Genomic DNA, 24,319 nt, shown 5'->3' with positions numbered 1-24,319 from the left:
AAACTTACTTTCAAATCACATAAAGCTGTAGAGTCACTTTCAAATCAGTTTTTTTTTAAATCCATGTCTTTCAGTTTGAATGAGCAGTGAACATAACATACAAGAACAATTTTCACACTGTACAGAATTTCCCTTCATCTGATATTGATCATAACTTTAATAAAGCAGTTTAGGGGGTATGATATGACAGCACACAAAAAGCCCTTTTCATTCAGACTTTTTGTATGATATATATATTTTTAATGAACCTTCATTTAACCAGGATGGTCCCATTGAAGTTAAGAACCTCTAAGGGAGAGCTGACCATGACAGTCAGCAGCTAAAACACAATGTAACAGACAGACAATGGGAGAAAAAGTCAGATTTACATTTTGTGTCAAAAGAGAACTGCAGTATCAGTTAATCAAAACTGGGAGTCACTTGTTAAATTGGTCAAGCCATTTAGCATTGATTTCTTCTATAAATGTGATTCCAGGTCTTTTACTGTAGATTTAGAGGTCAGCTACAGTGCAGCTTCCCTGTGGCTGGTCTGGGTTTCGTGACTAGGGCAGGGACTTTTAAAAAGCACAGATTCTTCCCCGATACAGGATCTGAAGCCAACCGACAGGAGGTCTAACAAAACTGTCCTTTCGATGCAGCGTGATTGGTGATGTTGCTAAAATGACTTTCAAAAGACTGAAAAGATCAGAAACGCTGCCGAGCAGCACCATCTTCAGGATCAGCAGCAAACAATCCTCCCAGCTCGGAGCTCAGACTTCTGATATTTGCTTCTACACTGTTGTCTTTCCCTTTAGTTTGTATGTACTGTATATACAGTATGATATTTGTTGAGGTTTAACTGTGCACATTTATTTTGGGTTTATACTGAATTTTTCTTCCCATAAAACAAATGATGTAATTTATGTTGAACAATTTTTGCAAATTTGATGAAACCTGAATACACGTGAAGTGCAGTCAATTCTAAAAAAAAACATACAGTCAAACAAAAGATCTCCAAACTACGTCTTTATTTCTGACCACTCTTCCCCTTCACTGGTGCTACACAAACATGTACATATACACTTAAACAAAGCCAGTATTCATCCCTGTCCACTGACTCAGTCTGAGTTTAGAGATTTGTCCTTGATCCGCAGTCCGTGCCATGGCAGGTTTTCAGGTCATCTGAGGCGATGTGCATATTTTGGATGTCGTCTCGGCTGTTGTATTATTGTTTTATTCACAGGGCATGGACTAATTATTTCAACAGCTCTCCTCGTTGGGGAGCAGACTGACAGTTGCCGTCATTGGAGTGATCAGTCTGTTTCTGGGACTCGGCTCGGGCTATTTGATGTATATTAACAATAATTGGTGCCACCGCCACAATGATGTTTAGTAAACCTTTGTGCTATTTTCCAGGAGGATGCCCATGAGGAATTCTTGAGTAGCTGCTTGAGCTGCACAGACGCCTTCAGAGTCAGGACAGATGGGGAGGACTGCAGATCAGAGACACCACGACCTAATCATCATTATCACATACAGGACATACAGTCTTTGTCATTGTCTCTTCTGATCAACGGAGAGGCTAATATCACCCATGTACACTCCACTTCTATTACTGTAACGTTTCATCTGAACTGTAACACACAGAGAGGCAAAAACAAGGTGACATTTGTTATCTCAAGCACATTTAAAATTTATGTAGGGGATGATTTGAGTAAGAAAGTACCTGTCGTGTAATTGTGACTTCCACAATGATGAATAAATAAGATTTGACAAGTACTTGGGTTTTTTTTTCCAAAGTGTGTTTTTTTTATTATTTACAGTTTGAATGTTGCAGAAAATCACAACTTTTTAGACACCGTGTGAAAAATTTCAGTAACAGCAAGTTTGAGATGAAATCTGTTAAGTGACACTATTGTGGTGTTGCTTTAAAGTTTCCATTTAATACTGAAATTAAACTTTTTTTCCCTAACTAAAGAAAAGATTTTGATACATTGCATTAAAAAGGGAAAATATGGGGACACCAGATAGCGTTATGTTGCGTGCCCCATACAGAGGCTGTAGTCCTCGTTGCAGCAGGCTGTGGGCTCGAAACCGACCTCGGCCCTTTGCTTCATGTCAGCCCACAACGATCCTGTCTCTCTTCAGCTGTCTGCTCTAATAAAGGCAAAAAGGTTGAAATAATAAGAAACTAAATATACCAGAAAATACATGTGGTATGTGTCGGACGTTTTGTGAATGTATTAGTAACATCAAGTTTTAGATTACGCTTGTTTAGAAACACAAACAAAATGGTATCACTGATGTGTTACAATTTGAATAATAGTGAGGTTTTGTTTTTGTTTTTCATTTCTGAAAACATGTTAAAAAAAAAAAAAAAAAAGAATGGCTAAAGATGCATTGTGAATAAAGTCGCATGGGAAGAAATTTGTTGAGACACAAAGTACTGCATTGTTTTTTAAGTTAACATTTTCAACTTCAAACTGCAGATTTTCAAGCTTTCTTTTCCAAATTCAGAAACTCTTTTAATGTACCATCCTTTGAGCATGATGCCAAAATATGTTTGTGTACTGTTTAAATATGTCTGCTTTTGTTTAGTAACCAGGCCTGATGCAGTGGAGTGTCGATGTCTTGAGTGGAGTTCCAGCATCTTGCAGTGACTCCAGCAGGTTCTGAGTCTGCCAGATTCTACAAGTGAATGAGAGGCAGATGTGTGGTGACAGCACTACGCTCATTAGGCCGAATCAGCATCACACTGTGACAAGTGGCCAACTTGAGGCTTCTCTCGTCACTCTCTTGCTTACACCGTTCAGCCAAGACCAGCTTGGACTCCACCAGACCTCATTTAAGTCATTAACTGTTCCGTCTTTTGCCTCAAACACAACCTTCTAGAGTGAGGTTAGGTTAGGGGCTGGTACTTTAATCAACCCCTTTTGTTTTGAACCCTTGAACACACCACCTGGACCTGGAATACTGCAACTTTTTCTCTTGATCCCAGTCGTATCCCAGCCTCTGACCACTGGTCAACCCCTGCTCCACAATCCCAGCTGTGCGGTCAACTCGGGCCCTTCGGGTCGTCCGTCCCTGCGCTGAAGTTGTGATATCTATTTCAGTCCACTAGAGACCAGACAGCCGCCACTATGGCTCCAGAGAATTCCCTGTCCAGCGATTACTGATGGTTGCACTCCACTCATATGCTTAAGCATCCCCTGTGTCCAAACTGCTTAACATCTGATGGGTCGCTCTGAGCCATTAGGGCCAGTTTGCAATTATAGATGTGTGGCTGCTGGACACAGAAACAGATGTGCTTTGATCTATTTACGGTAGGCTGGACGGGGGGGTCATAACAGCTTACTTCCATGCGTGGGTCAGCTCACGCACCTCTCACACCCCTTGTCTTTCAGTTCACTTGACATGCACTTGTGTTTTCCAATCAGCAAAAAGTTCAGTGATGAATGGGCATTAAGAACAGCGAGAGCAGCTGCTGTGTGTGCATGTGTGAATGCTCTGCGTGTGTGTTTATGCATTTAATCTGCATGTGCCAACCAGAAATCGAGCATGTGTGGAGGTGAGAGCTTGTTGAATGGAAATCCGGACCATCCTGTTGCACTAAATAAAACAGGGAACCAATTCGAGCCCCATCTGTTTAAGCACCAAAATTCACCGAGGGGCAAAATAGTTAGTGTTGCAGTTCATTTTTAACGCCTTGTCTCCCTTTTCCCCCTCAGCTTGAAGTGCTTTGGGTGGTGAAAAATGGAAAACAAATGTTCTGTTGACAGCTTTCTTATGCCCAGGGTGTGTGAGTATTTATATCATAAAGGTGCCAACACATCCTGGTTTTACAGACTGACCATCGCTGGGGGGGAGAGAGGAAGGGGGACAGAGGGGAGGGGGGGTTATCCTGTAGCTCATTTTGGTAATTACTAGATCGGTGATGAATAGGCCATGATAAGCCCGTGACAAATTAGCTCACAACTAAGTCTGCTGGGGTGTGAATTTCTTGCTCATGTTATAAAAATGTAGCTCTAAAAACAACGTGGGACATCTACAATCAGAACCTGCTGAGTGCTCATACAGTAAACACTGGACCAGTACCACATTCAGGCTGAAAGCAAGGCTGCATCCATTGTGCTTCTGTACTACTTACATCAATTTTTCAGATTTATTTTAAAGATACGTATGAGGTGCTCAATATGTTTACTACAGGCAGCAAGTGGGGCCCATGTTTTGAAGAGGCTAAATTGCTAATGTTGAACCTATGAAGAGCTATGAACCGCTCTGCAGTAAAACATACATTTAGTCGCTAAAAAAGTTCTTTAAGCTCCTGTGAGAAGTTTAAGAGGGTTACGAATCAGACTGAAATAAATAATGATGTTTCTTATTCAGCTGTAAAAGCAAACAAGACTTTCAGTATAAAGATGGACTATTTCTATACATCTTTATGTGATGCCTGAAACAGCTGGTGTTTCGTATTGTGTAAAATATGGCTGTTTAAAGGAAGCAGGATGAGCTCTTTTGTAAGAAAACATCACTTATGCATGAACAGGGAAAGATCAGCTAAGACGTAACGCTTTGTCCACAAAGAGCAAACGAAATAAACATAAGGTCCCTCTGTTGAGCTCATGTGTTGTCCATTCTTTATACAGTCCATGAGTGTGTGAAGAATTTTGGATGTTGCACTATTTGAAAAATTTGCACGGGAGCTGTCTGAATGACTGAGAGTGAAATAAAATCATGTTAGTTTGTTAGCTAAATGCCAACACATAATGGCAATTGCTAACACAATTATCATCTTGATTGCGGTAATTCTGTCTCAAGAAACAATGTCTATTACTGAAGGGATAATGGTTTCTTTGCTTTATAGACTGTAATGCTACAGTTGTGTCACTCAGTTAAAGGGCAGGGATGACAGTTTCTTGTCTGTAGTTATATTAGCTGCCATTTGAACATGAAAGAAGGCAAATTATAATATCAACTATCCCTTTACCAGGACTGGGCCTAGAGTTTAAAGCAGAGCACGCCTCAGTAATATTCAGTCCCACAGTCATTTTTCTTCCTTGTCACTTGTCTTATTGTCACCACTTTGCTTGTATTAAAAATTCACGGGTCACTTGTATGGCATTTAGTGCTTGTCTCCAGTGTAGTGCATGCCCGTGCTAACTAGTCAATTGTGACCACTTTTCACAGCAGCGGCAGCAGCGCCTTGGGCGAACTGTGATTTCATAATGTTTATGGTGTCAGTGGCAAGCCTGACGGGGAAATGGTAATAACTCCACAAATATGAATAATGAATGAACTCATATCATTTCATAAATCAGACGGGATGTGCAACATATGGAAATAAGCAGGGATATTCCTGCCACTGGGTTTTACTGTGAAATAAACACAGCATACTTTAAACCAGGCATTTCTGCTATATGCTAGTTGGTGTATGATATAGCCCCCAGCATGCAATGGGAACTCCACTGTCTACTGTACCATCACAGAGATGCATTCACCAGAGTGCACAGAGGGAGTCCAGCAGTGACATTGTGCTGTGAGCAGGTCTGTCCTGAGGTGAACTATGTGTACACAGCTTTAGGTCCTCTCTGATGTAGGTGTTTCTCGGCCCGCCAGTGTCGTGTTGTGAGGCCACCGTCCCACTGTGTTTGTTCTGCGTCAGAGTGCTGTGCGGAGTACTACTTGAGCATTCATTCATAAACCTACACTGCCCATGCAGAAGTCGTAGTTCTCGAAATGAAACTATTTTGTTTTGTGATTTTTTTAAATTCTTTTTTGTTGGTTAGTTCAACCACTCGTACAGCTCTTATTTCATAACAATCAAACATGTTTATTTTTTGTCAAGTTATCCACATAATCACAGAACAACAAAAGCTCAAGCCCTCATCAAAATAACGGGTGCATGCCCAAGAAGCTAATATTCGGAGCTCTGGCTGGACCTGCTCATTAATTCAGTTAAATGAAGTGAGAGAGGGGGAATCAGAGTGAACCGAACAGGAAAAAAGCCCTTAAAACCATTTCCTGTGATTTGGGTAATATGCAGAAAAAGTCAAAGCCTCTACATTTGCCTTTTTTCCTTCCTGTCCTCTCAACATGGATGTACATACATACATTTTTTTCCTCAGATCGCTTCCCCTTGATTTTCCCTTTTCTCTATAAATCTCTCCATCCTTCTCTCCCTGTGTCTCCCATGATTGCTGGGTCAGTAGCTTGGCGGTGGACTGGGTCAGGGGCCGCAGTCTGGTTTTGTCCACCAGCTCTGGGATGTGAAGGCTAATGCCTACTGACACTCTCAGCTCCATCAGTCCCGGCCGCATCATTCTAGTAATGCAGAAGTCATCGGAGCCTGGGATTGCGTGAGGGCTCTCATCTGGAAACCCAAACAACCTTAACCTCATTGAATGCCTGTTGAAGAATGCAAAAATTAATGAATGGATTAAGTTGCTGCTTTGTCTTATTGGATTACAGCATATTGTTTGGGATTGATGCTTGCTTGAAGGATCATGTCTAGAATGCTTCCGTATTGTGATCAGGTATAGTAGGAAATAATAGAGAACACACAAATATTTATTTCTTTACAGTAAGTCCATGAACACACTCTTATGTGGATTAGATTTTGTTGTGTACGTTCAAAGGCCAAAGTTTAATCTGGATTGTGTGGCCTCTGTGGCTGGTGTGCTGGTCTCTCCAACCATACTCCACTTCCTTTACAGGCACTCGACTGAATTGTTGCTTAACCTACGCAGTGACCCTGCCACATGCTATCTGCATCCCTGGATCCAAGATCCACTACTACACTATTCCCCTTGTGGGCAAGGGTTTTGCTTCACGTCAGCCTGAGCCACATACTCGTGAAGGGAAATCCATAAACCTCATGTAAGGGCAGAGAAAAAAAAAAGTCAGCACCAGTGCTTACTCATCTGGTAAAAACGGAGTGATCTGCAAAGTTTGTATGAGAGGGTTTTTGACGGTGCCCTGCTGCTTTGTCAGTGCAGCACATGCTGCAGGCACTGGCATCCCCTATTGCCTTCCAGGTCATTGGCCAGGCCCAGCAGGCGGTGGGCTTCTAGCCCCATGACACGTCCCTGATTCACAGCTGGATCCGTAACAAGGTATCATAGCAAATGAGTCGGTAAAACATCACTGGTTTGAAGAGCGTGAAAAATTGTCATGATATCATTTGTAATTCCTGATCTGGACTGCCGTATAGGGGAAAGAGGGAGTAGATGGAGAGAAAGAGACCTAGTAATGAAGGGTTTTTTATTCCTCCTTACCAGTCTCAGCGCCCTCGCCACCCCACCACCCCTCAGCCTGACCCCCAAACTGATGCCCGAGGGGGCAGATCCAAGCTAATGTAAGGAGGCAATAATTAAACATCTCGTGATCTGCAGCCAAGTGGCTTATAGGTGTTACACTCTTAACATGAGAGCTTTATGACACGTTGTCCTGTTCTTGAACGTGGCTTTTGCTCCTCATTGCACATGACTCACTAGTGGTCCTGATGTGTCAGATTGGGCCTGTCCTGGTGAGTTGTGGTGAAAGTGGTGATGATTTGGAAGGATGCATTGAGTAATTTTGGAGTAAGTCAAACGATCCAAGACATATTAAAGTTGCTGTGTACATAATAAAGTGCATATTGCTTTGAATATCCGAAATAGGTGATAAAAATATCAACATGAAGATGCACCAAAAATAAAACACTATTTTCTCAGTTAAATTAAGAGTTAAGAAATAACTGTGAAAGAAACAAGGGGAAGAAAAAACACACAGGCACCTTGACATACCATGCAGTAATACTCCTGCCTACCTTTGTAGATACTATAACAATGAGTCTTTTACCTGCTTTTGTAAAAGTGTATGGAAATTACATTTGTAATGAATTGGTGCTATACCATCAAAAAGGTTGAGTGATTGATGATTAGTCACAGTGTTCGAGTCCTATCAAGTCCTAAAACTGAATGGTGATCAAAACTTTTGGCTAATCATATTTGGAGATAGATCACGCCAGGTTGGGGGGTCAAGCTTGAATTCCCTGTAGCCCATAAATTATTTCTTAGTTTTCTAAAAGTGATCAGAGAAAGGCCGTGTGTTGTAAATCTCCATATTTGAAGATGCTGCTATACTATACTATATAATTATAAATAGAAAATGTTGTATGTTATCCACTTTTTTTTTTACTAACTAATTGTGCCATTATCATTAACACCAAATCTTTATTAGTAACAGTACATCAGCCATAATGAACATTCAAATAGATAAAGAGGTAATACAAACATTGTATTTTTAGTATCATTAAATAAGGGAAGCTGCTAAATTGCATAATGTATTATGCAACAAAAATAAGACATTTAAACCCTTATGATCTTTAACCTTTCTGTGTGTAAAGTACAGTTGTGTGTGTTTGTGTGTGTGTGCGTGTGGGTGTTTTTGTGTGTGTGTGTGGGTTTGATGGATGCAAAGAATGGACAAACATCAGCTCCCTCTAAAACCACAATGGAGACCTTGGATCTAAATGTCATGGTTTCAGAACGGATACACTGACATTTGTGTGATGGGATTTAGCCATGGGTTAATATAGCCATTGCTGGCACAGCGCATTGATGTCCATCTCACCCGGGCTGTGAAGTCTATCTCACCATTTTGTTTGGTGGCCTCACAGAAGTTTCTTTCAAAGGGATGAATTGGATTCTATGCTGGTTAAAGCCAATTATTTTATCAGGAATAAAAAAAGCGTTTGATATGTAGTTTGTTTTCTATGATTTGAATGTGCCTCAGGAGCTGCTCAGATCATTCCTTTTTGGTGAGTGTAGGGCCGAGGGTGGGAGGTGGGGCTGCTGGGAAAGGCAGGCGATCAGCATTAAAATCAGAGCCATGTAAATCTAATCAATTATACCGTTTTTCAGATAAAATGTTGGTAAATCAAAACACATTTTCCAAAAGTCACAGTATAATGAGAAATTTAAATTGGAAACAGAAACCATTTGTTTATTATAAATGCCAGGGTGAGGTGGTGACTTGCCATCCATAAATTTCGTTATCCTTTCATATTCCTTTTATCTATGACTACAGCTTTGGCACTCATTCAAGATTTTAATGAACCCAGACTTCTGAGGCATCAAGGCCTAGTGATGCATTGTCCATTTGGATCAGGGAGTGCAGAGGGGGGACAAAGGCAAAAAGCCTCTGCCTTTGACATAATATTTTATATTCTATTGCCTTACAGGGGGGTCATTAGGTGATTGCAACATTTAACAACATAACAGATTGACAAGAATAAACACATATTCGTCATATATCAGAAATTAACAAGCAGACTGACAATCTGTGTACGTGTGTGCGTGCCCGTGTGTGTGTGTGTGTGTGCATGTGGCAAAGGGGTGACTTGAATCAAAAATAATTTTCTCTGCTTTATGAGGACACAGAGAACCCCCCTGCTCTGGCGCGACCTGGTGTCGGCTGCTTTCTTGGGCTCTGAGGTTCCTAGGGGAGACCAGAATGGAAGTTGAGCATCTTGCTGTGATCCAAAGAAAGTGTGCCAAATGCTATCAAAACTGGATTAGTAGACAACAATTGTGTTCGATGAACGCCAGGGGGAGGGGGAGAAGTAGTTTCCAAGTAACCCATGGATGGAATTTTGAAACTCCATTGCATTTTTTTTATCCCATGTAGGAATGGATGCACACATAAGCCCCCTTTGTAAAGGGATGAAATCTATTTGAAATAATCCCACTTTTCTCATCTGATCAAAGACGAAACAGAGAACCTGAAAACACACTTTAGATGTTTAGACTTACAGTAAAAACCATTGACCCCTGTGTGTGCACAGGTCATTACAGGTGTTGTGCATAAGGGTGAACATGCATGTGTCATGTGGTGAATATTTGTCATGTGGCATCAGCATTTGGGAGCGAGACAAAAACATAATGACTACAAAATGAACAAAAAGATAAACGATGGCAAGTGATGGCAAGTTGTATTTCTATTCTTTGTCAATCCCTATACGTCGACTTCATCTTCAGGACCAAAATTTCAATAAGTTGCGAACAGTTCAACCTCATAGTTACACTCTCCTGTTTAAATATAGGCTAATATGATTTTGAAGGGCTACATTTACCAGCAAAAAAAACACAAACATGTCAGTGACACAATAATGGCACTTTCTGTCACAAAAATGTGTTTTACCTATCTTCAATTAAAAAAAAAAGAAAAAAATCACATACCTCATTTGATTGTTCTGTGACCCACCGTGGGTGTCCAGAACCTCATTTTAGAACATGCATTATAATGAAAGTCACAATTTTAAAGGCGCTGACACTTTGGTATTCTGGAATACTTGAGAAACTACAGGTTTTTTTTCACCACAACATGAATCAATTATTATATAATATCATATAAAATGTATTATTATATAATAAAGTATAGCATAGTAAAAATATTGTGTTGGTTCTGTTATGATTGCTAATGTCAGGGCAAGAATTTTGAACTCAATCAAGACACAGAAATGACAGGTTCATTATAAACATTGTTCTCAGGGTCTACTTTCAAGTACATTCAGCTCTACAGCCTTCATAAAGTCAAAGATTTAAATACACCCACAGTCCAACGGCTGCCCTCTGAATGCTGACATTTGGAGCAAATCCCCTGCTGACTTAATCATGGCAAATATTGCGTGTCAGTCGTGCTCCACACTTGGACCTGGCTGATGGTAGTGGTAGTAATTCACCACTGCTGTGAGGGAGAACTCCTGGGGTGACGTGCCTTGTGCTCAAATCTCTCTTTCCCTTTTCAACCCCCTCTGTCTCCCTTTCCCTTATAGAGGCTTCAACCTGCCTCTGTACCTTCTGTCACATGGAGCAGGACACCATAGTTACAAGAGAGACCATCTGTGAGTTATTGAATATAACATGGTGATGGTAAGTAATCCAATCCATTTAAAATCTTAATTTCTACTTTTTTTAAATATTTTTTTTTATTTTATAGGCTCGTGGTTTTCTATCAAAACTAATTGATCGGCATAAATTATTACCCCTGTTATCTATGTTTTTTTTACTCTCCTTGCCCTTTCTGTCCTCTGTCCCACTTCTTTGCTGTTTACCTCCCCATGTGTTTGGAGTCCTCCAGAGTCCCGCCCCCCTCCTCCCGTTCCCTTATGCTGTAGCCAATCACAGAGCCCGCACGAGGGAACTTCTTCCACAGCCAATTACCGCTTGCTGTTTCAACGCGTCACACAAGGAAACATGGCGGCGCACATTACCAGAGCTGTGACACGAACTGTACCACAGTAAGTCAGTCTGTGTTTCATATTTACTGCTTCTGCAAACTGTGCGGCGTCTTATGTGTACAAAAAAATGTAACGGTGCCATGATTTGGTCGAAAAAAAAAAATCCCGTCAAATCACCACAGCCACAGTCGGTCAAATGCATATTGTGTGTTTGTTTGTTGTGGTTGGAGAGAAATAGACTTCAGCAGTCTAAACTCTTTATAAATATTACATTCGTCTTCCTGTCACGGTTATATGAGCCGAAAGGAAAGAGAAAGGACGTGGAGGTTGAGCTTTTGATTGATAAATGTGCTCCTTGCTTGCTTGTGTTGCTACATATCATGGCTGTGAGCCTTACCTCTTTGGTTGTGAATATAGAAATAATTCTAAATAATATAAGTCCCAATAGATAAAATAGGTTGTTGTAGGTGGAAGGTTCAAGCCTGGCTGTGGTGATAAACTGAACTGTTTGTTGGCTAAATGCAGTGTTACTGTTTGCATTGCATGCCATTGTATTGAGTTGAGTCTGTCCTGTAAGTTGCAGATATGATGCTGCTATGCAAGCTTTGACTTTCCTTGAAATTGTTGTATTATTAGAAGTAGTAGAATTCACGACACTGAGTTCACGGTACGAGAATCTGGACTTGATTGGAGCTTCTCATTGTGCTGTTGATTCAATGCTGCGTCATGTTGGTTTTGCTTTTTGTAAATGTTTCTTGTAGTATTTGCACACAATTTTTTTATCTTTCATGTTTTTGTATCGGGAGGCCAAAATGCTTCTACTGCCTGCTTATTACAACCATCCTCCTCTGCTCTACAGCTGCTGACGCTTCACGATACTGCGATTTAGTTTTTCAGAGAACCGATTCGAACCTCGACACCTTTTGAATCAACTTTTAACTGCCTCACGTTTAATCTTTACATCCCGTATTAAAGGTCAAAGGGATGAGCTTGTTGTAATCACATAACTCTACTACTAAATGTGGCTGCCTGTACTCAAACCAAGCCTCTGTGTGGTGAATGAACTTAAAGAGATAGACGCAAATGTTACGCTCGCTTTCTATTGAAGTGTTTAATGTGAGTAGGAGCACTTCTGTCATGCATGTAGGAAGGTTGACTTAGCTTAGCATTAAAACTGGAATGAGGGGGGAAACCGTTTACCTGACTTTTTCTCAGGAGTCCAAGTAACCCAGCATCACAGTGTGGTGTAAGTGTCTCTCACTCTGTACCTGGACACCTCAGTTTTAAGAGCTGAAAGCAAACTTGGAAGCATTCATATGCTCATAGGGACAATAGGAACATGCTGATGTGCTGCAGGTAAAACTGCTCCCCTTCAAAGAATAGTATATAAACAGACTAACATTTGCAATTTCACTTAGCAGGAGGTATCTTACAGATCAGACCTGTGGTTTTAGGCATGTGTGCTTTAGGTCAGCGGTTCCCAAACTTTCCAGCCTGTGACCCCCCCCAAATAACCGTGCCAGCAACTGGGGATCCCCATTGACCCACAATATTGCCAAAACATGTGATATTGTTGTAGTTATTTATTGTAAGAAAACAGTAGAAGCTGAGCACCCATAATCTCTTGAACTACTTTCTTATTTATATTTTTCACAATAATGGACGAGATGTGGTCATTTAGTTTTTTATGTTTAAGCAATCTCGTGACCCCCCCCCCCCCCATTGTCTCACAACCCCCACTTTGTAAACTAGTGCTTTTAGGTTGACTCCACAGATACACTTTGTCACCCTTGCCAGTTAGCACCAGAATAAGTATAAGGTTAAACCAATTATTTATATTCTAATTTTGGTCCATGATGTCGGTCAAATGTCATGCTCAAACTGCTGCTGCCTGCCACTATATGAACGAGTGGCTGAAGCTTCTGTTAAAGGGTCCTCTCTCCCCTCTGGATGTAAGCGATCAGTGTGTGGATAGTATCTCGTAGGGGCAGTGGGGTTTGATCTGGAGATGAAGTTGCACAGGCTGTCTCAGGTCGACCTTAGCAGTGTACCTACATTTAGAACAGGAACATATCCAACACGAGTAACTCACATTGTTTACCTGTAGAAAATTGAAGCACATTGTTCTACATTTGAACTGTTTTCTGTGTGTTTTCTTAGCTTTAGACTTATTGCCAGTTTGTCCGAATTAAAATTAACGTTAAATCAACAACAACAACAAAAAATTGTTCAGTGGAATAGTGGAAAAACCTTGTTCATAAACCATAAATGGACAAATTGATGTTTTTAAAGTTTAAATGCATCTAAATTCTCTATGCATCTAAATGCATAGAGAATGATTCATTTGGTTACTTTAAATAGCTTTTAATTGGCATTTATTCACATTTTCAACATAAAGGACGGCTCACTATGGATGGAGATTTTCATTTAGTGAAAAAGTGCTTATGACAGTCAGAATCAGTTGTCTGCATGTTGTTGTTGAATAGACGAGATCATAACTACGGATATAGCCACTTCTAAGATTGTCAGTACTTCTTGAATACCTGCTCGACTGTTTTGATGATTGAAAGTGTCAGAAAAGATCTTCATATGATCTACATATTTTTAACAAAAGACAGAGCAATGTCTAAAATGCACAATATACTTATAATCAGGTCACTTTTGACAGTGTGTGTCTGTAACTTAGACAGTTTGCTTTATAATCTGAAGCACTGAAGCGATGCAATGACTTGTGTTTTTGAGTCTGTGTTAAGGGAACAGATTGACATGGCTTGATTTGAAGTATTCGAAATCTTTCAAAACCCTTTTATTTTTATTTTTTTTTAATAATTTCAGTTTTATGAAAACAGAACCCTTCCTTCGACATTATGTCATGAGATTCAGTTGTCAGTCAAAGTTGCCTCGAGCTCATTCCCCTTCAGTGAATTGCCAAACATGTCACACGGAGGTACGATGAGAACGTTGAGTCTGAATTGACTTCACTTGGTTTCATATTCTAGTGATGTGTCCGCACTGTTTAACTACAATGTGACATGTTGCTCTAATTCAAGGCACATGTCTGTCCAGAGGCACAGAGTGGATGATCCTGCCAAATTAGAGTGTGAAGGGACTGTCAGTCCAGTCTGGTGTTAGTGCGTGTGTGTTGTATGAGTGTGTGTGTGTGTGTTGTATGAGTGTGTGTGTTTTTTCGCTTGTTGTCATAGACTGAATAGATTAGAAATGAAACATCTATCCATCGATCCCTGTTTGAAGGGGTATAATCATTTGTTCTTGTAATAAGTGTTTATCATGTTTCCCAGTATGTCTATGGTCTGATCATGTGCAGAGTTTTGTTCAATGAAAACATAAAAAGTCAAGACTTCCTTCTAGGGCTCAGATATAATTGTAGCAGTTGTTTCTATAAGAGGCAGTAGTACCCACATGGTTAAACGCAGCGCTCTCAGATGGCTGGAACCAGGACAGGAATGTGTGTGCTTGTTTTATGGACAGCCTCGAGCCCTCGCCCTTGCATTGGCGGCAGACTGCTCTTTGTCACAAACACCCTCGTGTCAAAGATGCAACAGCATCCTGGAGGAAGCATTGACTGCAGCCATGAAGTCGACAAGTGATGAAAGTAGCCTAGAGGTTGTCAATTAAGAGAGCCAAGGCCTGGACCTTATAAGTTAATGGGCAGTTTCCCCTCTCAGGGCCTGCGAGGGCTTTATAGCACAGCTTATAAAAACCCCAAGAGTAATGCACCCCTATAACGTTTTCAATTAAGAGGAAGGGCATAAAGCAGTGCAGACACTTGGCAGTCATGCTAGAATGTTTATAAAGTGGCATTTGGCATAAATTGGGATGGAAATTTTCAATTGCCCCAGTTGTTTTAATGCAGCAGCTACTGTGCAGAATTTTATTTTGATGGCACTTCATGCTGACTGGAAGCATTACCGACTTCCTGGTGTCTTTCCATTACCAGCTCTTTTAGCTGGGTCATATAGACGCACAGCCTGAAGTTTAAAAAAGCCCCGTCTCCTCAGTTGTAAAAGAGATTAGAAACAGGAAAAGGCACTATTTTGCAATACTTTAAACTCTTCATATTAGTACAAAGTATCATTAAAAATGCATCAGTCATTAAAGATTAAATGAGCTCATTTCCATTTCAAACTAGAATGAAGAGGAATTTACAATGTGGCACAATTAAAGAAAACAAAATAAAACCAAGGAGATTATTGTTTGTAATTGGCACTTTTGCACCACAACCTTCCTGTTTGTATTGCTATTAAAAAAAAAAAAAAAAAAAAGTCTTAATTCTAAATGCTGAAAAGAAATTCCCTTCAGTCATCTGGTCTCTTCAGGGCTGCAGCTAGCGTTGGCTTCCGGTAGAAAAATAAATGAGTGCTGAATAAACAGCAGTGTGTTGACACCTCATTTCCTCATTGATTGGTGGTGGAAGCCGAGCTTGAGGTGTGTGTGGCCATAATCCAATCAGGCAAGAAAACAACTTTGTCACTAAATTCTTAAGCCGAGGAGGACGAGCAGGTCGAGCTAAGAAACCTTAAACCTTTTTTTTACGCCTTTGGCCGTCTTGGGTTATTTAATGCTTAATCTTTTTGCTGGACACTTTCTCAGCCATTGCCTAATGGTGCCAAAGTCTTTCTATGTGTGATGCAAAGTGTCAAAGTCAAGCAGGGGACTGCTTTTGTGTTTGTTTTCTTACGGTTAAACGGTTAAATCTTTGGCTCCACCTCACTGCCTGTTGATGTTTTCAACACAGTCCTTGTGTTACACATTGCCTTTTTTTTTTTTTTTGAGCCAGTAAATCAATAAATCGCTCTATTACCTGTTGTTGACCCAGCTAGTCTTGCCTTTGAAATGTGTTACAGAGCATTAAGTAACACATGTTGCTGTGTGAAAACAAAGCTCTTGGCGGCCGGCGTGGTGACCAGCTGAGTAAACGTGCTAGAGGGAGCAATGTGGGATGGCAGGGAGAAAAGAGGCCTACACTTGTCCCAGGCAGTATTGACCGAGGTGGATCCATGCGGCCAACAGATGGATATGTAACCCTGTATCCCCATAGAAGAAGAAAAAAAAAAAAAGTCAACCAAAACAAGTGTCTCTGTTGCAGTGCTGAAGCCTTTGATCAGCAGCACATCTCTGGCTGCAGAGAGGGGACTTCTCCGGAGCCCAGAGTGCACATGGACCCGCATCTGTAAAAACACACGGCCAGGGGAGGAATGTGTGAACAATGCAACAAAAAGAATTCTGTTCAAGAAACGTGGGGTGGATTTGGCTAACGTGTTATGTGGTTTTGGAGTTTGAGCGTGGTGGTCGGATCGAATGAGAAGCTGGAGAAATAGTCGTTGTTTTTCATGATAACACGAGTGGCAGACTTGGGCTTTTGCGTGTTACAGATGCAAGTGTGGTGATGATCCTTTTTAAAACGACACGGTGTCCTTTTTTTTTTTTTGGATACAACGATGGGAAGCTACATGTAGCTATTGTATTTTTTGACATCCTCTTTAAATCTTTAAATGAACCCAGCTGAATTAAAAAAAAAAAAAAAATGCTATTATTAGAGTGTTAATTTTGCAGAAGTTGTCCAGGTTAAAATAAAATGTAAAGCCTTTTTTGTTTTTTATTTTTATTTTTAATTTTTTTAACGTTAGATCTTCTTAGATGGACCACCCAACTTCCTGTTGTTGGTCCTGGTAAGTTGTAGACAGAGTTGATCCATTTCTTGAACTGTATTAAAGCCTTCATTGTAGGCATGACTCACAATTTCTAATAAAGACTTTGTTGGGCTGCTACAGTTTAGCCCATGTAGCATTAATTGGGTAGCAGTCAGAGTTGTGTGTGGGCAGGATATTGCTTCCAGACTTGGAGTCAGCTGGGCTGTCAGAAGGCCAAGCGGGTTTTTTAATCTATGAAATAGAGACATAGATGGAGTCAGTTCACACCTGAGAAACCTGCCGATTTTCATCTCAAACATGCCATCGTGTCTTTGGGTTTGGAGGCCAAAAAAAACCCACAAAAAAAAAACTGTGTCTTGTCGTATCCCCCTTTTCTTTTTTAGCAAGAAGGTGTGTTAGCCTTCTCACGGCACTGAGGTTGGCCCATCGCCATGGTGATGGCCGGGTAGTTCCAGGGCGATGAGGTGTAATTTACCCAGCATTTCCTGTCTGATCCACAGCACCCTAATGAGTAAGAGCCCTGCTTTTATAGCAGAGTGTTTGTTAACAGGACACAGCAGGCGGGTTGTTTGTGTGTGTGTTTGTGTGTGTGTGTGTGTGTGTGTATGTGCATGTGTATGGTTGTCTTTGCCTGCCACTCTACCTTAACATGTTGCTTTAAGCACATGTTACACTATTGGTGAGACGTCGTCTTATAGCACATGAGTCCATGCTGGGGCCTCATAGCTGCAGTTCTGGGTGTCACCCCTCGGTGTCAGTATTGACAGTGTGCTTTGTGAAAAAGACTTTGGAGATCAGCTTGTGATTTCTGTTCAAGTGTCATGTCATGAATCTCTCACATAACAGTGTTTCACACTGATTGAGGAGAATTGGTAAGTCTGCGAGCCCTCCTCTTCTTTTGAGCGACATTCTGATTTTAGTCGTTAGTTTGAGACTTTTAGTCACGGGGGAAGAAAGTAAGAATGTTAATGTTTTTTGTTTTTTTTTAAGTTTTAACCACGGTATCAAAATGCATATATTTGCAGAGACCAAAAAGTCTGCCGTGATGCAAATCTGGTTTCCATGTGAAAGCCTGCAAACCAAACTGAGACCATTTTTAGACCGTTACGCCCAGTTATAAATCACACCTAGAGAGAAATCACAACAATGCACTTTTATCTTCCTAATTTGAGCCATCAGTCCTCTGCTGCTGAAACATCTCCTCACACCACTGAAAACAAGAGACGGAACAATCGTATCATGACTGCCTCTCTGAGTTCATATAAAGAAAATGTATTTCAAATGAATCTGCTCATGCAGAGAAGAGTTTGCCGCTTTCTTTTTTTTTTTTTTTTTTTTGGGTATTTTTTTGTCTTCCTATTTGGAGCTGGCGTCCAAACTTCTCATGTCATCATTGGCACAAGTTGCAGACAGGCGGCCTCCTGTTAGCACCGTACTTCATTAGAACCAGGTTTCAGTGGTACCACACACATTCAAACAGCAGGGCCATCTCCCCGGCATCAAAGGAGCTTTTACACAAAGGCTCTGTCTCTGTGTCAGTCTTCCCATCAGTGTCTGCTAATGATGCATGCCGCACACGTTTTTTTTTTTTTTTTTTTTTAAACATTGACATCCTCTTCTCCCCATCACTCACTCGCGCTCTCAATCTTTTTGCTTCCATTCCTTCTCCCTCCTCTCCTGCCTCTCCCTCCCCTCAGCCGTTCGCCGTGTTTGTTTGGCTGCTGGGTTTTGTTTGTTTATTGTTTCCAGATGGCAGACGCAGACTTCATTTGTGTGGCTTTCAAGTTCCCAGAGAGCTTTTTACTGCCTTGGCTCAAGCGCTTATCCTGTTTCCTCTAGCCGGGGCTTTATGATGGGCCTTTTTATACGTAGCAACTGGAAACAACTGTCACTACCAGTCTGCAGGAGAAAGTGTGTTTTTTTTTGTTTTTTTTTCTGTGAATCTGAACATCTTCATCAGGGACAGATTAGGACGATGTTTCTTCCTCACACTGGCTTCACTGAATCAGAGCGACTGTTTGCACTACTCCATACTTCAACTGCAGCATCAGCTGACGGGATGCTGTGTGCATAACTAACTCTCTGTTGACATGACAGCTCAGCAACGTGCTCGCAGTTGTGCTGAAGCTTGTAGTTTTTTTTTTTTTTTTTTCCCCCTTCAGTCTAGTCTGTGCATCATTAAGCCTTGTGACATCACTTATTTACAGGAACCCAGGAGGGCCGCTTGCCCAGTAAACGTGGGGGGAAGGACCAAGCGCATGTCTTTTACTCATCGGATGCGGTTTTTAAGACGGCACAGTAATCAAAGCTCTCGGCTATATAAAAGCCACCCTCGCTCCTTAAAGAGGCCTTTTCCTCTGGCTGCTGCTGAATGAGTGATTACCCGGGCATTCCAACCTGCCTAATCCCATTTTGAGCAGTGATTTAACACAGAGAGGTAGTGGCCAAGGCTCTCCATTCTGTGACCGAGGCCAAAAACTAGGCATGGAATTGAAATGTCAACGTGTTTGACTCCGTATGTGTGCAACACTTTCTAGACTTTTTTTTGCATTTAAAAAAAAAAAAGCCATCCTGTGAAGGATCGGCGGTGTCACCGTCCCTTTTGCCGTGCGTCGTCGGAGAAAGTCAAACTTTCTCAGACGACGTCACGGGAGAATTCCGTTGCTCGTTCAGGATCTGTCCGAGTCCGTGGTGTGCACACTGATAAAAAGACAGTGGTGTCGGGACCGGTGGCACAGTTGCCACACTAACCCGCTTGTGACCCTGCGCAAGTGGATCGGCGCTGAAGTGTGAGGGGATCTGACTTTAATGTCCACGTAATCAGTGGTGTTTGTGTTTTACCACCACTGAGCGCCTGGCCGGCCGGCTAATCTCATCAGAGCTTGGGCTCTGGTGCTGGGGTGAGGGAGAGGACAGCCTAGAGTGACCCATATCTGTGTGCCAGGACGGCTACAGAACTCTGGTTCCATCAGAGTTTACTACGAGGCCCTCTGCCAGCGTGTTTACTACTGAACTGTCTGGCACAACAAGATAAAGCCTGCTGTAATGTCCTCTAAGGACACGGCCACTCTCACTATGGAGGCTTTTTCTCCAATTCCTTATGACCCAATCTTTGCAGCGGCATGTTAACATGGAGGAGTGAAGATGGAGCACAGACACCTAGACAGGTCAGCAGTGTTAACAGGTAGTTTATTGTCGGGGTCTCAGGTTAATACACTTTCACTGAGGTGGACAAAATGGGCACTAAGGCCTTGGAGGGTTACTCATGATAATTTCACAACACAGCGATTCTGTAATAATGAATACATTTCAAGCCAAACGTTTAATGATGCATCACAATTTCTGACTAAATCTAGAGTTTTGAAGGTCCCCCAAAAAGATAACAGTTCCTCGGGCTGGAATCTTGGGTGTCTACGATTCGATTTTGATTCTTGGGATCACAATTTGACTCAGAGTCTGTTTTTTCGATTCTAAATGATTCTGCGTTCAATGATTCAAAGTCTACTTTTGAATACCTACTTCAGGATCTACCTCATTAGTCTGTGGGACTGTCTGAATGTCTTGCTGCTCCACTCAGCATTTTACTGAGTTAAAGAGCTAGCCTTAGCACTTAGCAGTGACTGAATGGTTAGCAATAAAAAAAAAAAAAACCCAAGTTTTTGAAGTTATTAACGGATTTAAAATCTCTGAAGATAAGAATCTCAGGTTTTACAAAACAATGTTTTTATCCCACATCTTTAGTTCTAAGGTGCAGTTGGGGAAATGAATTCACCTTGTATCAACATGGCGCCTTACATGCTGAAATAATCCTTCCTGTTATAAATTGTGGCTTGTTTGTGGATCTCCTTTCTATAGTAAAATACACACTGTTACCCACAGTGTTGTTTTAGTGAACTGACACCGTTGCACTCACTCTGCTGCACCCGTGGGAGGTCAGCAAACCTGCTCAGCGCTCTCCTTTAAACCCCTCTGCACACGCAGGAAACGCATCAGCAGCTGGCTGTTTGATGCTCTCATTTAAACCACTGGATATTTTTGTGCCTTTTAAAATCCCCTGACGTCTTTGCGTGTGTATCTGGACACAGGGGCGTAATGAAGGAAGTTCCGTTATGGGAAGGTTGGGTAGTTTTCCTATTTTGCAGTGAAGAAGATGTGTTCTGAATGTTTAGTTTTCCATTTCACTGCAGAGTCATTGATATGGACGCCTGGAAAGGCTGCCACCTCCTTTAGTGAGTTACCCATCTGCTGGTGTTACATCTGCCTACCTGGGCCTCGAAGTACAGAGTCTGAACTCAGATGGAACAGTCATTTAATTTTTTTATTTTTTATATATAATATGTTTGTTTTTTTTAATTATTATTTTAATTCAGTGGTGGAGGAGGAGAACTGCATCTAACCATCAGCTCCAGTTCTGCGCAGGCTTGTGTTGCTTTTCATTTGCACACATAATGAATGCTGTACTCACGAATCCAAGTGGGAACACAGATTCAGATCAAACAAACCATTTGAAAGAGTTCTAATTGTCGCTGAGGTCTAATTATCACCGAATAGCTGACACAAGTAATTATTATCTCTGTTCCGTCTAATAGCGCAGCGTACGACTGGGGACACCTCTGCGGATGATAATAAAGGGTTAGCGTTTGTGAACGCGACAGATTTTGGCGAAGCGTTTGCTGATTGTTATCTCCTGTTTTCTGGTGTGTTCCCCTGAAATGTTCCAGAACACTCATTATTATTTTTTTTTCTACTGTAAACCACATTAGCGATTCACCTCATGCATAACTTCTTTTTTTTTTTTTTTGTGCCACCTCTCTACTGTTTCATTTGTTTAGCCAACAGCCCGCTACCTAAGCTTATTAAATCAATAGATTAAACGCGTGCCTTGCTGTGATGTTAAAGGCTAGAATACAGACACGCACACACAGACTCACAAACACAAGCAGCATGGTAAGTTGGCTTATCTTTGATGTATCCCGATTGACAAAGAGACTCCCTCCTATCAAAGGATTACAAATAAACTCCAATGAAAAGACTGGTGCACAAAAGGCGGCCTATGTTCTCTCTGTTTGTTTGTTTGAAATGAAGCCTGTTTAAGAATTTGTAGTTTGTGTTTCGGCTTTTGATCTAAATGTACAACATCAAGCCTTGTACTTTTCTCCAGGAATTTTGTTTTCAAGTATCCTCCCAGTTTGTGTTTTGCGAACGATTCTCCGTTCTGGAGCATGAAAAGTGGACTCTATGCACTGAAACAGACAGCAGTATATTGGCCAGACCTCAAGCAAATTGGCATGCCTTTTTTTTTTTTTTTTGTCCCATCTTCGATGATGCGGTACTTCCTCAGGCTTTTGTCTCCAGTTTGGGCCACAGCTGTCAGGCTAGGTGCGATCCACGCTCCCCTCCCCAAAAAAAAAAACAAAAAAAAAACCTCAGGCCACGCGCCGCTGCACCCCAAACACTAAATAGGAGCATTAGACACACCATGTTAAAGGCTGCTGGTGTTTGAGCTGTGGCTGTGGGTGCGTATCTTGTCTCATGGCAAGAGGCAGAGGCATTATCACAAACACACACGCACACAGCTGCACACCACTCTGCCAAAGTTAGCCTCTGCTTTGTATCCGACCATAAGACAATGGATTTATTCTTTTGTGTCTTATGTCCCATTGTCCTTTTGCTGACTCCCGTTTTGTCCATTCCTCATTGACCCCTCTTTCCTATTTTCGTCTCGCCCGCCCCGCTACAGATCTGCACTGTGAAAATACCCACAAGGCCTTTCTACCCATATGTAGTGTTGCAGATTTTGATTATGCGCCACCGGCATCACACCTCAGCAGGGTATATCCAAACATGAAAATTAATTCACAGCTAAATGCTGCTATATGCAGTCTGAGAGGGAGAGAGGAGAGAAGAAATCAAACACAGGTTTACACCAGTGAACAGATCAAGCATTAAGAAAGAGAGCCTAAAGGCAGCCGGAGAAGGCATTCATTAATGTGCAAAGTAAATGGAGCAGTTTCTTCCCTCCAAACAACACACACATGCACACAGCTCACAACTATGCAGTGGTCATTTCGACGGAGTAAAAGGCCCCTTTTGATTTCAGTGAATTTGAATGGGCATTAAAAAAAAGAAAAAAAAAAAAAAGAAAACAACCCCAAACCAAAATAAAATATTCTTGGAGCTGTTTAAAAATCAAGTTAATGGGAAAAGAAGAATAAAATCAGCATAATGAACTCTAATTGTAAACAGAGCCCAACACTCACAGGAGCGCCGCATTGATCAGTCTGAAATGAAAAAGTTGGAGTCAATCTGGTCGAGTTTGAGACGCAAACTTTTAACTTTAAGGGGGCATGGCGTGTGGTTCAGTGATTTACCACGACACTGTCAGATTCTCAAGTTCTCTTTCTTGACTTTCTCAAACTATGCTCAATCTTCAGGGTTGTTCAGGAAAACTCCCCATTTTTTCACAGTTGGATTATTTGAATATTGGGCCTCAGGTATCGAAGACTTCCTAGCTGCAGCTGTAGCGTCCTTACAGATGATTATGAACTTTAGCATGGAAGTACTTGAGCATGACTTTGTCTCAGAGCAATGCAAATGGAATTGCCCCCCGATGGTTTGGAATGCACCCAGCTGGCCTTTAAAAGGTGATAATTGGAAAATACAGGATGAAGCCACAGTCAAAGTGGGGACCTTGTGTGTTAGACGGAGGTAGCCATAGCTAGGATGGAGGCGAGTAGTAGAAAGAAAACGGGGAGAGAGGACATTTAATGTCCACGTCCACTGTGTTTTTATTTGATCTTTTTATGAATCACATGGGATTCGGAGAGTTCCGACAAATTTGGCGAAGTCTACAAAGGTGGATGTTAAACACTCGAAGTGTGAAGTGGCAACGTGGAGTAAATAGCCTCCTACTTCACAAGATTAGCGACGGAGACGTCAACTCTTCGAACACGACATCGAAGTCTTTCTGTCAAGTTTGCTTTTTTTTTTTCTCATTTGAGCTTTGACCGTTTTGAAACGCCCAACATAATAACCATCCCCGTTCATCAAGTGGACGTGCGTGGACGTGTGTGTCCGAGACGAAACGCACAGGGAGGGTTGGTGAGGGATCCTTGCTTCAGTTTTTGGAGCGAGCTCAGGGCTCCATATCACAGGGATTCTGTTTGCTAGCCCTGCAGCTGAACTGTACAACAGGCGTAACCGTTCCTGATCGATGTTTCATACAGCCAACCAGCTGATACATGAATGATCCAGACGCAATGTGATTAAACGGAGAATTGCCGAAGCAGCACTTTTTGTCAATAAACCTTATTCTTTAGTTTTTAAAGGGATACTTCACCCATTTGCATGAAGCTGTGTATCATTAGAAACATGGTAGTAGTGTTGAATGGTCGTGAATCCAACCCTCATTTTGCCCTGAGACGAGAAAAATATGTTTTTCTTTCCC

General features: G+C 41.5%; 1 protein-coding gene across 1 annotated transcript in view; it reads left to right on the top strand.

Annotated features, from left to right (window-relative positions):
• Positions 1-11,178: 11,178 nt before the first annotated feature.
• The window catches only part of clybl (citrate lyase beta like), a 56,161-nt gene continuing 43,020 nt past the window's right edge, over positions 11,179-24,319 (top strand). The window contains exon 1 of the mRNA XM_079357329.1: positions 11,179-11,260. Within this exon, the coding sequence (XP_079213455.1) occupies positions 11,217-11,260 (44 nt within the window). The 5' untranslated portion in view covers positions 11,179-11,216. The remainder of the gene's footprint in view (positions 11,261-24,319) is intronic.

Source organism: Symphodus melops (genome assembly GCF_947650265.1).
Source record: "Symphodus melops genome assembly, chromosome: 12".
In the NCBI taxonomy this organism is placed as follows: Eukaryota; Metazoa; Chordata; class Actinopteri; order Labriformes; family Labridae; genus Symphodus; species Symphodus melops.
The sequence above is the reverse complement of the archived record's forward strand: the minus strand, read 5'-3'. Positions and strand labels throughout refer to the sequence as shown.